Genomic DNA, 14,237 nt, shown 5'->3' on the forward strand with positions numbered 1-14,237 from the left:
CTGTTCTCTCCCCTCTTTTAAAAAATTAACCAAATCCTTTTCTTATGGGGGGTAAGGAGGATGCAGCAACCTGCTCAGCTTAAAAATTACACTTCCCAGCCTTCTTTGTGGGTAAGGGTGGCCAATTAGAATGAAGTTGATGTCACGGGGTAGTGAACTTGCAGAGAAGCTCTTTAGAGGGGGCTGATTCAGCTGGGAAAAACACACTTTGCCCAGCCTTTCTCCTTTTATTGCCTGGAATGCAGACATGATGGCTGGAACTCCAGTCATCATATCAGACCATATAGAGAGATCTTAGAGATGGAAGTGAGAATACAGTTCATAAAGTTAGAAGCCTGGATTCCTCATGATCAGTGACCATGGGTCCATCATGCCAGCCTGAAATGCTATGTCCAGACATAGCATCTTCTGTATTTTATGTGGAAGAAAAATATACTTATTTGAGTTACTTGGTTTTCTGTAACATACAGTTGAACCTAAACTTAACTGACAGACACATCAAACCTCTGTGGCAGTATAAAGGTACACATTTTACTTGCTGTGCATTTATTGCTTGCATTTATAACCATTACATTATACCATAAGAAGGTATTCATGTGTTATTTATATAAGCCTCTGTTTTGGTGCCCCCGACAATTCAACTTGAGTGCTAGCCCCACCATTCCCTAGCTATGTGACCTTGGCCAGTCAATTCATTTATCTTAGCCTGTTTCTTCATATGTAAAATGGGTATGATAACAATAGAACTTATCACACTGGGTTGTGTGGAGCTTAAATGAGCTAATGTAGATAAAATCCTTGGCCCCTTGCCTGGCTTACAGCTGTCACTGTACTACATTATGTTACCCATAGCAGGAGTGGTGGCAGAAGCAATTAGAAAAACCTAGGACATGCTGTTGAGTAAAAGAATGGGTTGCAAAATTGGCATGAGTATGATCCCTTTCGTGAAAAACTATTTTTATTTCTACATCTATATGTATATCAATGCACAGGAGATGTCTGAAGAGATGGTTATCCAAATGTTAGTGGTAATTTCTGGGTAGTAGAATTTTTGCTTTCTTCTATATGGTTGAAAAGGAGTACTATTATTTTTTCAGCAGGAAAATAAAAAAAGAAACTCTTTGGAAAACAATGTAACAATTCACACCAAGAATCATTAAAGCATTCATGGCCTTTGACCCATTTACCTCACTCTTGGGAATTGCTGGAGGAAATAATTCAAATGAAAGAAGAAGCTATACGCTTAAAAACATGCACTGCAGCGTTATTCATAATAGAGGAAAATAGGTAACCAATTAAGTGACTTATATTAAGGTAGTAATTATTAAATTATTCACTCACTGGAACATTGTGCAACAATTAAAATGAGAAAGGTGATGATCATGTAACAACATGGAAAAATGCTTATGACAAAATGAGAAGCAAAAGGGGCAGAAAGCAAAATTAGATCGGGTACCTAGAGCACAGCTGCGCAAAAATCTTGCATGCATTTGGGTGAGGGCTGCTAGCAAACACAGGCAAATAAACAAGTTGAATCTGTTGGGGCCATTGACTGTGGGTGATCTTTATTCTTTCTCATTTAGAAATCTAACGTTTCTATGTTTATGTAATAATTTAAAAAAATTTTTTTTTGCTTTAAAAATCCCATTAGGGAAAAGGGGAAGTAGGAAGAGGAAGAGAGAAAGGAGAGGCTAGGATTCTCCCCAAAGAGATATGGGCAAGATAAAGTCGAGGCAATCTCAAATACTTGGGCAAATGGCTCCAGGTTGGTCTTTCACCTGGGTGGTCCCAGAGGTTGCATCTCCTTTGCTCAGATTTGAGAATAATCAGCTAGACGAAATAGTTGTCCAACTGATAATAAAGCTAGGGTTAAGAGTGATCTTCAGATTGAATCATTTGGAAAAATTGATCATGCTTGCTATTGATGAGACTGCAGAGAAATAAGCACTAGAGAGCTGGCAAGAGTGTGAACTGGGCAGGCTTCCCGGAGGGCAGTATGCATTGTGTATCCAAACAAACGATGTGCATATCCTCAGAGTCAGCAATCCCACTTCCTGGGTTTTATTCTAAACCTAAGGAAAGGATTAATCAATGCATAAAAATATTGACATAAGATGTTCACCATGGAGTTTATAAAAATAAAAAATTAAACCTTCATTTTTACCATAAAGGAATCAGTAAACTAAATTTTGGCATAACCATGCAGTGGTACCCCAGAGTAGGGATACAAATTTGACGTGCAAAGATGCCCACAACATATCAGGTATTAGTAGAAGGCTCCAAAGCAAGATGAGTATTGTCCCATTTTTGTAAGATTGTATATCTAAATATGTTCATTTGCATATAAGAATTTCTGCTAAGATAAACATCAGAATCTTAACATTAGTGAATCTTTGGGTGGTGGGATTACAAATTTTGTCATCAGTTTAGTCTCAATTATGCTACAGTAACAACCTGAATATCTACAAGGGAGAAGGCTAATTCTCACTCCTGCTCATGTCTGCTGTGGTCAGTGCTCCTCTCTCTGCCCACCTGCACCCTGGCCCAGGCTGACATTATCTGAACACTGCAGGTTTCTGTGGCAGAGGGAAAAGATGGAGCTCCACCCCACTGGCTCTTCGGGTCACTGCTGGGCAAGTCTGATGGCCCTTCCCAGCTTCAACAGGGCAGGGATATGTAAATCCCCACAGGCCCTCAGGGAAGGGCATTCAGTGGCGGCTGGTACACTTTTGAACTATACTACTACCCACCACACAAGTTATTTCACCCTGTCTTAGTTCATTTGAGCTGCTATAACAAAAATACCATAGACTGGGTGGTTTAAACAACAAAATTTATTCTTCACAGTTCTGGAAGCTGGGAAGCTCAAGACCAAGATGCCAGCAAATTCAGTGTTTTGGTGAAGATCTGCTTCCTGGTTCTTAGTTGTCTTCTCTCGTGCTCTCACACTGTGGAGGGGTGAGGGAGTTCTCCTGAGGTCCCTTTTCCAAGGGCACTGATCCCGTTCATGAGGGCTCCATCCTCATGACCTCATCACCCCCTCCCCCCGAAGGGCCTACCTCCTAATACCATCACCTTGGGGATAAGGTTTCCACATAGGAATTCTGGGGGGGATACAAACATTCAGTCTATGGCAATCTTATTATTGAAAGTCCTTTTCTTTGCAGTACACAGTTCTGTCCCAGGAAGTGGATGGTCTCATGGAAAATGGGACATGTGGGTTCTCATTGTCAGAGCACCTTAAGGAGGGAAAATACAGGCACTGAGCGCACGCTACCCAGCACCAGGCAGAAAGGATGGCTTCAAGCCTGAGGTAGAGGCCAGGCAGAAGTCAGGGATCTGCCTAATTTAAGAGACAGCTTAATCAACCAGGATCTATAAGTATAAAATGACAATGTAACAGTAAGTTCTGGATGTCCAGAAGTGTTATGCCAGGTCTGCTACTTACTATATATATATATAATGTGAGTCAAGAATCTCTTTGCTTCCATATGTAAAATGGAAATTAAAATAGCTGCCGTGCCTACTTCACATTATAGCTGACCCTTAACAAGGCCTGGTTAGAGGTGCTGATCCTGGGCACAGTCAAAAATCCACAAAAAACTTTTGACTCCCCTAAAGCTTAACGACTAATTGCCTACTATTGACCAGAAGCCTTACCAGTAACATAAACAGTCAATTAACACATATTTTGTAATGTTATATATATTATATACTGTACTCTCACAATAAAGCAAGTTAGAAAAAAGAAAATGTTTTTCAAGTTGTGGCAAATCTTCAAAAAATTTTCCAGTGTATTTCTTGAAAGCAATCTGTATGTAAGCAGATCTGTGCAGTTCAAATCCGTGTTGTTCAAGGGTCAGCTGTAGTTGGTTGGGTGGGGTGGCTTAATTGGAGGGCTTTAAAATTGTGCTTTTGCACTAGGAAGGTTTGGCCCTTCAGACTGTAACCACACACTTACACATATTACTTCTCCCCAGCTCCTCCCATCACCTCATCACCACAGTATCTGTGCATCCCTTCCATTTATGTTTGTGTGTTTTTCAGTAGGGCGGGTGAAAAGATGACAACCAAAGTCTCCATATGGAGGAGGAGGAGGACCCCTCTGATGGACGAGCTGGGGAGGGCCCGGGATGCAGAGGGAAGGACCTCTTTGTCATGCCTGGAAGCAGCCACGTCCCCCTTGTTGCTCCTGCCCCCAGCCTATCAGGATGGAAGGCAGGACATGACAGGGCTTCCCAAACTGGCCAGATCATTAGGAATGTTTAGGAAACATTTAAAAACTAGATTCCTGGGCTCCACCTCCTGGAGGTTCTGATTCACCTTGTAAGGGTGGGACCAGGCTGAGTCACAGGAGGTGATCTGTGCCACCCCTACCTGGCTCTGGCTCCTGTCCAGCCCCTCTGACAGGCTTTGTGAGGTGCCCCAGCAGAGAGGGCCCAGGCATCTCAGGTGGTACGAGCTCTGGCAGATGGGAGAAACCTGAGCAGGCCCAGGCTATCTGATGGTGCATCTGCCCTGGCCCTGTGCTGACTTCTTGAATATCAAGACCAGGGGAAGGCTCAGGAAGAGGTTCCCTCAGGCAGCACCGGCCACCCTGCAGGCCACCCCAGGGCCAGAGGAGGTAGTAGGAAGAACATATTCCCCCTTTCTTGCCCCCAGCCTCTTAGAACCAAATACACCGTAGGCTTCTGCAAGTGCCTGCCCATCTTTACTGATAACCCTGTAATTTATCTCTTTACACATCTATCAACATGGCAGAGAGTTCCTCGAGGGCTGGGTCAGGTCTTACTCCTCTCTGTGGGCCTGGCGCAGTGCCTGGCACTCCACTAGTGCTTGCTGAATATTTCATGAATAAAGGGCAGGTAGTAACACTTACTGTGTTACCACAGGGTCAGAGAAGGACTGGTATTCACACCCACTAGGCACACGGCAAATGCACATGCTCACCTCTGATGGGTGGAGAAAATCCAAAGTCACCCAGCTGGAGGCTGAGCTTAGCATGCCCTGATTTGCAGTGGTACTAAATCCCTTTTGGCACCATGGTACCCTTCCATATTATAAGGAAAATGCCCCCTTCTCTCTCTCTATGAGAACAAGCACACACACACACACACACATACAATTTTTAGGGTAAAAGTATCAGGCCTTCAAAAAAAAGGGAAAGCTGTTTTTTATGAATGAATGAGAGGTAATGAACGTAGACGGAATGAGAGTTAGAAATTACTATTTTACAACTCCCAAACTAATCACTGACTTAAGCAAGACTCATCGATGAATGCTAAAATCACTGGGCAAATGATTGTTAGGACCCAGGGTTTGATCTCAAGGTTATCACCCTGCAGATAATCTATTAATTTCCAGGGAAATAATGAACCTGTACAATGGACAGACTGGACATCTACCACATTAACCATGTCATCAAAATCAGTATTATTCCAATAGTGGGCCAACCTGGCATTACATACCTTGAGCTACACAACATCTATATGTTTTCTTGCCAAAAATATTTAATCCAAACCCGATCATTAGGAAACAGTCACACCCAGAATGTGGGATATGCTATAAGAAAAATGCCTTCACTCTGAAAAATTGAGTGTCATGAAAAATAAACAAAAGGAAGGAGGCTTTTAAAAAAAAGAGGCCAAAGAGGCATAATAGTCAAAAGTAAAGCATAAAACTTCATTGGAATCTGTGTCTCCCCCCAAGCCCCCAAAAAGCTTTAAGGTGTTTTAGAGACATCTGGAGAAATTTGAAAGTGGATTGCACATTACTGCATTAATGTAAATTTTCTTAGGTTGATGATGGTAGTGTGGCTATACAGGAAAACATCCTTTTTCCTAAGAGATACAAGCTAAAATGTGTGCTGTCTATGACTTTCTTCAAATGGTACAGCAAAGAAAAAGAGAAGAAAAGGAAAGAAAGAAATTAGCTAGCTAGCTGAAGATTAAGTAAACGTGACCAGACTTAGCAACTGGTAACTCTATAGGGGTGAGCACAAAGTCTGGAAACATGGCTATTTTATTTTTTTACGGGTTGAAGATATCCTTGATGACATTATGAATACTTCCTATTTCCAGACTTTATGGACACCCTGCAATGAAGGTTATCTGGTTTACAGTGAACTATTCTTTCAACTTTTCTATATGTTTAAAAATCTTTCAAAATGAAATGTAAGGAGTGGGGGAAGGAATTTCAGCCCTAGACCAAGCCTCTCATCCCCAAATCCAGATTCCATACTCCAGGGAAGGCTTCCAGACAAAGGAGGGGTCTACAGTCAAGGCTGACTCCACAGGGCTTATTAGACTGTTTAAATAAAACTGGGTGACCATTTCTGCAAGCAAAAGGCCAGAGGAAAATTACCAGGTTCTGGATCTTCCCTGAATTCTTCTCCCCACCCCCTTCCCTGCTTAGCTCCTTCCACCTTCACTCTCTCAAGGAAAAGGGGACTCACGAGGGTCTGTGAAGCTCCTACCACCCGACATATCCTGGTTGCCAAAAGAAAAGAGGCAAGGCTTGCTCTGATCTTTCCTGCTTTTCTCCGAGTCCAGCAGGCCTCTGTGCTGGATGCGCAGTATACCTCAGTCCCTTTTATGTCCTGTCCTGTATCATAGGAGCCAGGAGCCTAAGACCTATATCTCTCAGATCTCTTGCAAGCTAGGATTTGCTTTAGGGTCTACAAATGAGAGGCACTCTCAGAAACCAATACTCCTTTTCTGGCAGTGGTGGGTGGACTTGATGCGAGTTCCCAGACCAGAAATGTCCTCCGACCCACCACACTGTAGCCATTCCCCTGGGGATGCCAGGGTTGGGCAATAACCAGAGCTGAGACAGCAGCTGTCAGCAGAGTCGTTGGCAGCTTTGGACCAGCCCCTAAAGCCTACCTGGCATTGTCCTGGGAGACAGGGACATTTGGTCATCCTCCTGGCCCAGGGGAGGGGGATCTCTGCTGCCAGGCCTCTTGGAGTCGAGGCAGAAGAGTCAGCAACAGACAGTCTAGCACAGCCAGACCCTCCCAGGAACACCGAAGACCCCTGCAAAACCAAGAGGCCTGGATGTGACACCCTCATCTTACCAATTTCAATCGCCACCCTCTACCAGTGCCAAGCCCTAGCACCCATGGCCCCCTTCTTGTCAGTCTTTTTCACATCTCCCAGGTCTGTGGATATGTAGTCAGGGCTCCCTGGGACCCCCACCCAGCCCCCAGCCCACCTGTGGTCCAGCAGCAATAGGTCCTGCTCCAGCAGCGCCTTCACCTCCTTGTTGGCTCCAAATATGTCCCAAAGAGTCAGCTGGGGCTCAAACTGCTGCCAGTGCTGGGGAAATTGGGAGGGTCAGGGGTACAGGGACCATAGGGTGGGGAGCTGATGGGGCTACTCTGGGAACATGCCTTGGGGTGGAGCAAGGGAAGGTCCAGTACAGAAAGGAATCTCAGCAACTGGCTCCTGCACAACAGGACCAGGCCAATGGCCAGCAGGGAAGAGGCACCTTCACTCAGATTTCACATTCAGGCTGAAACCCAGCTCCCAGCCAAGCTAGGCATCCCTCTGTTCCCCCCGTTTCTCTGCTGGTCAGGGTACGGCCAGCTTCAGCCAGGGCTGTGTGGCCGTGACTTCAAGCAGAGAGACTCTGCATTTGACTGATTATTATCTGTTACACTTCCGGTCTGAGCCCTCAGCACTGCTTAAAAACACTGGAAAACCCTTAATCTAGCCTATTCCCTGATAGAGCTGAGAAATCTGAGGTTCACAGAGGTGAAAAGCTGTATGCCCAAGGCTGCAATAGAATGGGGATTAGAGCCCGGTGCCTGTAGCCCTGGTCTGGGTTCTTACCATCGCATCACACTGCCCACTGCTTCTGCCCATCAGGCCTCTGTGGAACCAAGGCCCGGCCTCCAGCTGCCAACTCCAGAGGATTGGGGGGCGGGGGGAGAGAGAGAGAGAGAGAGAGAGAGAGAGAGAGAGAGAGAGTGTGTGTGTGTGTGTGTGTGTGTGTGTGTGTGTGAGAGAGAGAGAGAGAGAGAGAGAGAGAGAGAGGAGAGAGAGAGAGAGAGAGTGTGTGTGTGTGTGTGTGTGTGTGTGTGTGTGTGTGTGTGTGTGAGAGAGAGAGAGAGAGAGAGAGAGAGAGGAGAGAGAGAGAGAGAGAGTGTGTGTGTGTGTGTGTGTGTGTGTGTGTGTGTAGAGGAAGTGAGGGAGAGTGATTCTGCAAGGCTTGGGGGAGGATGTGCAGTGCCAGAGCCCCCTGACCCTTCACCTGGTGAGTGATCCCCACATCTGTGCGTAGCCCCATGGCTAAAACTTCCTCCAGCCTGAAAGAAAAAACCAAAGGGTCTTGCAGAGGCATTCCATGCCTGTCCCATTCCTCCAACCCTCTGCTGGGATGTGTGGACGGCAGGCTTGTGAGGAACAAGCAGTGTGGGTGAGGGGGAGACAGGGCAAGGCAGGAAGCAAAGAGGTACACATGGAGGCATGTGTGGGGTGCAGGGGAGCCCTGGGAGAGGAGCCGTAGCCCCCAGATGCTCACTGCTCCAGCTCGCCCAGGGGCACGCGCTTCCGGGTGCCGTGACCAAACAGCATCACCTCCTTCATCCAGTTGTCAGGCTCCAGCGTTTGGATCCGAGCCTCCCGGGTGTGGCCCCCGGCCCCCTGGGGTGTAAATCGCCCATGGGCCCCTGACAACATCAATAACCGCCCCCACTTTAACAGCAGCTAACACTGTGCTTACAGATGTTAAATCAGTAGTTCTCAAAGTGTGGTCCTGGACCAACAGCATCTAATGTGCTAGAAATGTAAGTTCTTGAACCCTACTCTAGCCCCATCAGACCAGCAGTTCTGGGTATGGGGCCCATCAATCTAGGTTTAAACATGCCCTCCAGGTTATTCTAACACACGTTAAAGATTAAGAATCTCAGTGCCAGGCACTATACCAAGCACCTCAAAACAAATACTCAACAGCTCTACAAAGTAGGTATTATTTTTTACCACACTATACATATAAGGAAACAGAGGCTTGTAAAGGTTAATAAGTGGCCCAAGATCACACAGCCATGACATTCTCCTCCTGAGTCATCCCTTCTGTGGTTTACAAGGGACTCACCAGGCCCAACGCCAAGGTACTGACCACACTGCCAGTAAGTCCAATTGTGGGTACTGAGCGCCCCCTGTGGGAAGGGAGGGACACGTCAGTGCTGAGTGGAGGGCGGCCCGTTTCTCTGTTTCTGCTCTGGTGAGAGCGCCTGGTTAGAATGTCCTACCATCTCAGGCCTCTGAGAGCAACCAGAAGAAACCCCTCTCCCCAGAGGGCCATAATCCCATAGTCATATCATAGCCTTCCCATTCCCCACCTTCAGCCATCAGCCCCAGGACTTACATTCCGGGCAAAGTTGGAGACCTCATACTGGCGGAAGCCAGCCTCCCGAAGAACTGCCCGTCCTTCCTGGTACATATCAGCAGCGAGCTCAGGGGCAGGGGCAGGAAGGACGCCTTGCTGCACCCCCGTGAAGAGCGCAGTGCCCCGCTCGAGGGACAGCTGGTAGAGGGACATGTGGTCATCACAGTGGTGTAGCAGTTCCCGCAGCTGCCAGAGCCACGGCCCCACCTGCTGTGCTGGCAACCCCAGCATCAGGTCCACAGACACACGCCCAGGGAAGAGGCGCCGGGCCTTCGCCAGTGTCTGCAGAGCATCACTGGCCGAGTGTGTGCGCCCCAGCAGATGCAGCTCAGTATCATCCAGGGACTGGGGAAGAGAGGGTCAGGCGTAAGCATGCAGGCTAGCTCAGAAGGAGACAGGAACACTTGACCGAGTTTACTGTAGACACAGACAACAAGGGAAAACCTAGGACATGGCAAGGAGCTAGAAGGTGATGGTCAAGCCAGCATCAAAGGCTAACCATTCACTGAAGGGTCATGATGTACTAAGCATTCTCATGCAATGTCTACTTTATTCTTATAACCCTCCAATATTAGCTCCATTTTACAGATAAGAAAACTGAGATCCAGAGATGTTAAATAATTTGTTCAAGGTCAAACAATGGCAAATCAGGCCTGGAATTTAGGATTGTCCAATGATGCCAAAGCCAACCGTTTTTAAATTTTACTTTTTATTTTGAAATACTTCAAGCCTACAGAAAAAAATAGAAAGAAAAGCAAAACAAACACCTTCGTTTAGATTCACCACTTAACATTTTGCCACATTTGCTTCATCTCTCTCTAAATATACACATATATGATTATAATGTTGGGTTATTTGACAGTAAGTTATAGACCAGCACTGTCTAAAAGAACTTTCTATGACAATGGAAATGTTCTATATTTGCACTGTACCATAAAGTAGGCACTAACCATGTGACTATTAAACTTTACGTTAATTAAATGTAAATAATCACACTCCAAGAACTTACTAGCATGTGGTCAGTGGCTCCTTAATGGTCAGTGCAATTATAGAACATTTTAGAAGAATAAGGTTACCAGTGGTCACATGTTAGTGAGCATTGAAATGTGGTTATTTCAATGTAATTAACTTAAATATTGTATCCCATTATACCCTAATAATTGTCTATTTCCTAAGAACAAAGACATTCTCTCATATAACCACAGTCCAATTACAGAGTTCAGTAAATGTAACACAGACACAGAACCATTATCTAATACATAGTCATATGCAAAGTCAGCCAGCTGTCCCAATAATGTCTACTGTAGTAATTTCCTCTCCTTCTTCATTGTCTCTTGTCTCCTTTCGTCTAGATCCTCAGCCTTTGTCTTTCATGACACTGACATATTTGAAAAGTATAGGCCAATTATTTTAAGAATCTCTCTTAATGAATAAGTTCTAGAGAGCTGCTGTATAACACCATGCTTATAGTTAACAAAATACTGTACACTAAAAAATTTGTTAAGAGGGTAGACTGATGCCATGTTATCTGTTCTTACCATAAAATAGATCTTTTAATTTAGATTTTCCTGATGGTTCCTCACAATTAGATTTAAGATATTCATTTGGGGTGAGAATATCTCATAAATGGTATGTCCCTTTCAGTATATCTCATCAGGAAAGCCCTGACCCAAACCCTATGGTAAGTGGGACATATATTTGAAGAGGGGTCAGTACTGGATATAGAAATGCCAGGCGTCAATCTGAGAGGAATGTGTTTCTCCCTACCTAAAAACTTGCAACGATTTCCCTGTCACCACTATTCAAAGACCCAAACTCGCTAGCAAGGTGCTGAAGGCTTCTGGACCCTACCTTGCAGATTTGTCTCCAGCTGCTCTAGTCATGAAGAATGACTAGCAGCTTCCCCAAAACATGCAAAACTCTTCTGTATCTTGCGTCTTTTCCTCCCATGCCCTCTCCCCAGGTGAGTTCTTCCTTCTTGTTCAAACAAAATGTCCTCCAGGAAGTTTCCATGATTTCATCAGACTGAGAAGCTGCAATGATCTGACCAACTGTCTGCCTTTCTTGGATCTCCAAACGGGTAACAAATCTTTTTTGAATATCCACTGTGTGCCAGGCACTATGGTGGGTGCTTGGAATACTGTGATGAACAAAAAGGCATGCGTGACCCCTGACTCAAGGAGCTTGCAGAGGAGCACAGCAGCAATTAAGATGTTACAAATGTGTCACCACACACTTTTCAGTGCCTACTGGGCCCTGGCACCCAAAAGAACTCAATAAATGTTTGTCTGATGAATGAATGTGACTAGAGAAGAGACAGCACTGAAGGTCTGGGTGCCCTGGGATAGGATGGGTGAAATGGGTTACCTGGATGCCAACGGATAACCTGTTGATCCCTGCTGCCCCAAAAGCTGCCAGCCTGGGGCCTGAGGCCGAAGTGGGGTTGGCCTCCAATGTGACTTCCGAGTCTGCAGGCAGATGGGCTGCCTGGGCCACTGCCTCCAGGACAGCAGCCACAGTGTGGGGACTGGCCAGACTGGGGGTGCCCCCACCAAAGAACACAGATTCCACCCTGGGGAAAAGGGACAGAGATGAGACCGGGGAGAATCTCCCGGATGCCTGCACCTGTCCCATACACTCTCCCAAATAATTCCCAAGACCCCATAAATAACACCAATTCACAGCCTCCAGAACCCACCGCCGCACCCCGCTGAGCCGCAGCAGAGTCTGGGCCTCAGTCACCAGACAGCTCCGCAGGGCAGCCTCCTCCACGCCGCGGGGGATGTACTTGTTGAAGTTGCAGTAACTGCAGCGTTTCTCGCAGTACGGCCACTGGGGACAGGGGGTGTATGAGCGGGCCGACGGGTGACCCCGGGCGGCCCTGCCACTGCCAGCTTCAGTCCCACACCCCCCATTCCGAGGTCCGTCAACAGTCGCTACACCATCTAAGCCACAAACTATTCGCACTGGAAACATTATGCCCAAGTTCAGAAGGGAAATTACTTGGTCAGGGTCACCGAGGCTTCAGGTCTCCCTGTCAAGACATTTCCCTGTCAGAGCACCGCGCCCACTCCCAGACCTTGTGTGGGGGTGGGTGGGGAGGACGGCAGGTGGGTTCCCAGCGTGACAGGCGGCCACGTGGTTCCGGAGCGGCGCGCCCAAGCCCCTCGAGCTCCGCCCCCTCCCCACTCACGTGGACGTAAAGCGCCGCGCGCTGGCCACTGGGCTCCTGAGTCGGCGGACTTGCCGCTCCCTCCGCGCGGTGGCGCCTCCGGGCCATTTTAGCGGCTGTAGCGCAGCCGCGCGCGCAGGCCCCGGCAACCCCCATAGCGGTCACAGCGGCGGGGAGCGGCCTGCGGCGCGCGGCAGGACCCGAGCCCCGCGTTTGCGCCAGGCCTTGCTGGAAGGCGGGGCTGCTTCGGCGGAAGGAGGAGGGGCTGCGTGCCCGCGCCGCGGTCGACCACGCGACGGGAAGGTCCGGCCTTCGGTGTGCGGCGCCACCTGCTGGGCACCGATGAGCTCACCGCAGTCGCCAGTCTGTCCTTCCCTTGTTGGCCAGAAGGTATCCTGTCCGGGGCCGAGATCCCTGACCCATCCAGGGACTCTTATAGTTTGTTCAATCAGTTCCTTCACAGTTTATGTGCCTGGCTCAGAGCTGGGCGCTGGAGATATTTGGATGCCTAAGACCAGGTCACAGTACAGGTCGCAAACCAACAAGAGATGACAGGCCATAGATACTAATTCAGCACCTGATGGATACCAACCCAGCGTTCTCCCTGCTGTGAGGCTGGTCTGTTATAGGGCTGAGTCTGGGGAAAGAGCGGGCACTTGGGCTGGTTGTTGAAGGAACAGAAAATCCCAGGGATATAGGGTTTGGCCAAGAGAGTAGGCTGTCATCTTCTGGATCACCCACTGGGAGGCTGGTCAGATACCGTGTATGTGGGAGAAGCCGTGTGCAGGTGAAGGGCTGGGAAAACAGGCAATCGACGAAGTCTGATGAAGTGGAAATATCATGGGCTTTGGAGTCAGACAGCTGGGTTCTAATTGCAGCTGTGTGGCCTCAGGCAAGATTCGGAAACTGAGTTTCAGTTCACCGTTTGTGAAATGGGAGGTAATGACGACTTGATAGAGTTTTTGGAAAGATTTCAAGATAAAAGGTATATGAAAGCACCTTTCATAGTGGGGTACACTCAGAATACCCTAAATTCATGTTCATTTTCTAAAAAGTAAGGAGGAGGCTACTGCCAATGGGGCAGACACTGGGAGGTAAGGATTGCAAGCAGGAGGAGAGTTTCTGTCCCTGTGAAGTGAAACCCTATGTGCCTTTTGGAATCTTTTTTCTCTTGGTCAGGCTACAGCCTGCTTGATCTGCCCATCAGGGAAGCCCCAGATTCATCTATTAAAAGTAAATAGATAAAAATTGGATTGGTTGGGGGGATAGAGGAATAAGGGGTTGCAGGATGATAGCTAATGGGTATGGAGCTTCTTTTTAAGTGATGAAAATGTTTAACGTTGACTTTGGTGATGGTTGCACATATCTACGAATATACTAAAAACCATTGAATAGTACATTTTAAATGGGTGAATTGGATGGTATGTGAATTAGATCTTGATAAAGCTATTGTTTTTTTAAGAATACTTCCTGCTGGACTAATTTGACAACAATGTGAAAAAGAAATGAGTATAACCTAAAAAGAATTTGGGTTGGTAATTCCAAGGGATCAAATGATGATTAAATTAAATAGATAACACATGCCAAAGTGCTTAGCACCTTTGCTGAGAAAGAATAGGTCTGAAAGTACTTGCTTCCCTTTGGTCTCTTTCCTTCTCCATCCATACAAGGTGCT

The 14,237-nt window shown here is 47.0% G+C and overlaps 1 protein-coding gene across 7 annotated transcripts; it reads right to left on the bottom strand.

Annotated features, from left to right (window-relative positions):
• Positions 1-2,816: 2,816 nt before the first annotated feature.
• On the bottom strand, positions 2,817-13,085 carry RSAD1 (radical S-adenosyl methionine domain containing 1). 7 transcript variants are annotated; one of them, XR_008997355.1, is made up of 10 exons: positions 12,089-12,550; positions 11,758-11,962; positions 9,370-9,735; positions 9,097-9,160; positions 8,524-8,671; positions 8,254-8,308; positions 7,213-7,316; positions 6,885-7,034; positions 3,076-3,239; positions 2,817-2,948 (listed from the first exon to the last, which is right to left on the bottom strand). XR_008997355.1 is itself a non-coding variant. In XM_036879607.2 (10 exons), exons 1-9 carry the CDS (start codon positions 12,716-12,718, stop codon positions 6,917-6,919), a joined length of 1,329 nt encoding a protein of 442 aa, XP_036735502.2. In that variant the 5' UTR covers positions 12,719-13,085; the 3' UTR covers positions 2,817-3,239; positions 6,885-6,916. The 7 variants fall into 7 exon arrangements, 5 of the variants coding, with proteins under 5 accessions (XP_036735502.2, XP_036735501.2, XP_057357341.1 ...); XM_036879607.2 differs by adding an exon at positions 12,584-13,085 and having other exon boundaries at positions 2,817-3,239; positions 12,089-12,222; XM_036879606.2 differs by adding an exon at positions 12,584-12,711 and having other exon boundaries at positions 2,817-3,239; positions 12,089-12,424.
• Positions 13,086-14,237: the final 1,152 nt, after the last annotated feature.

This window comes from Manis pentadactyla, chromosome 4 (assembly GCF_030020395.1).
Source record: "Manis pentadactyla isolate mManPen7 chromosome 4, mManPen7.hap1, whole genome shotgun sequence".
In the NCBI taxonomy this organism is placed as follows: domain Eukaryota; kingdom Metazoa; phylum Chordata; class Mammalia; order Pholidota; family Manidae; genus Manis; species Manis pentadactyla.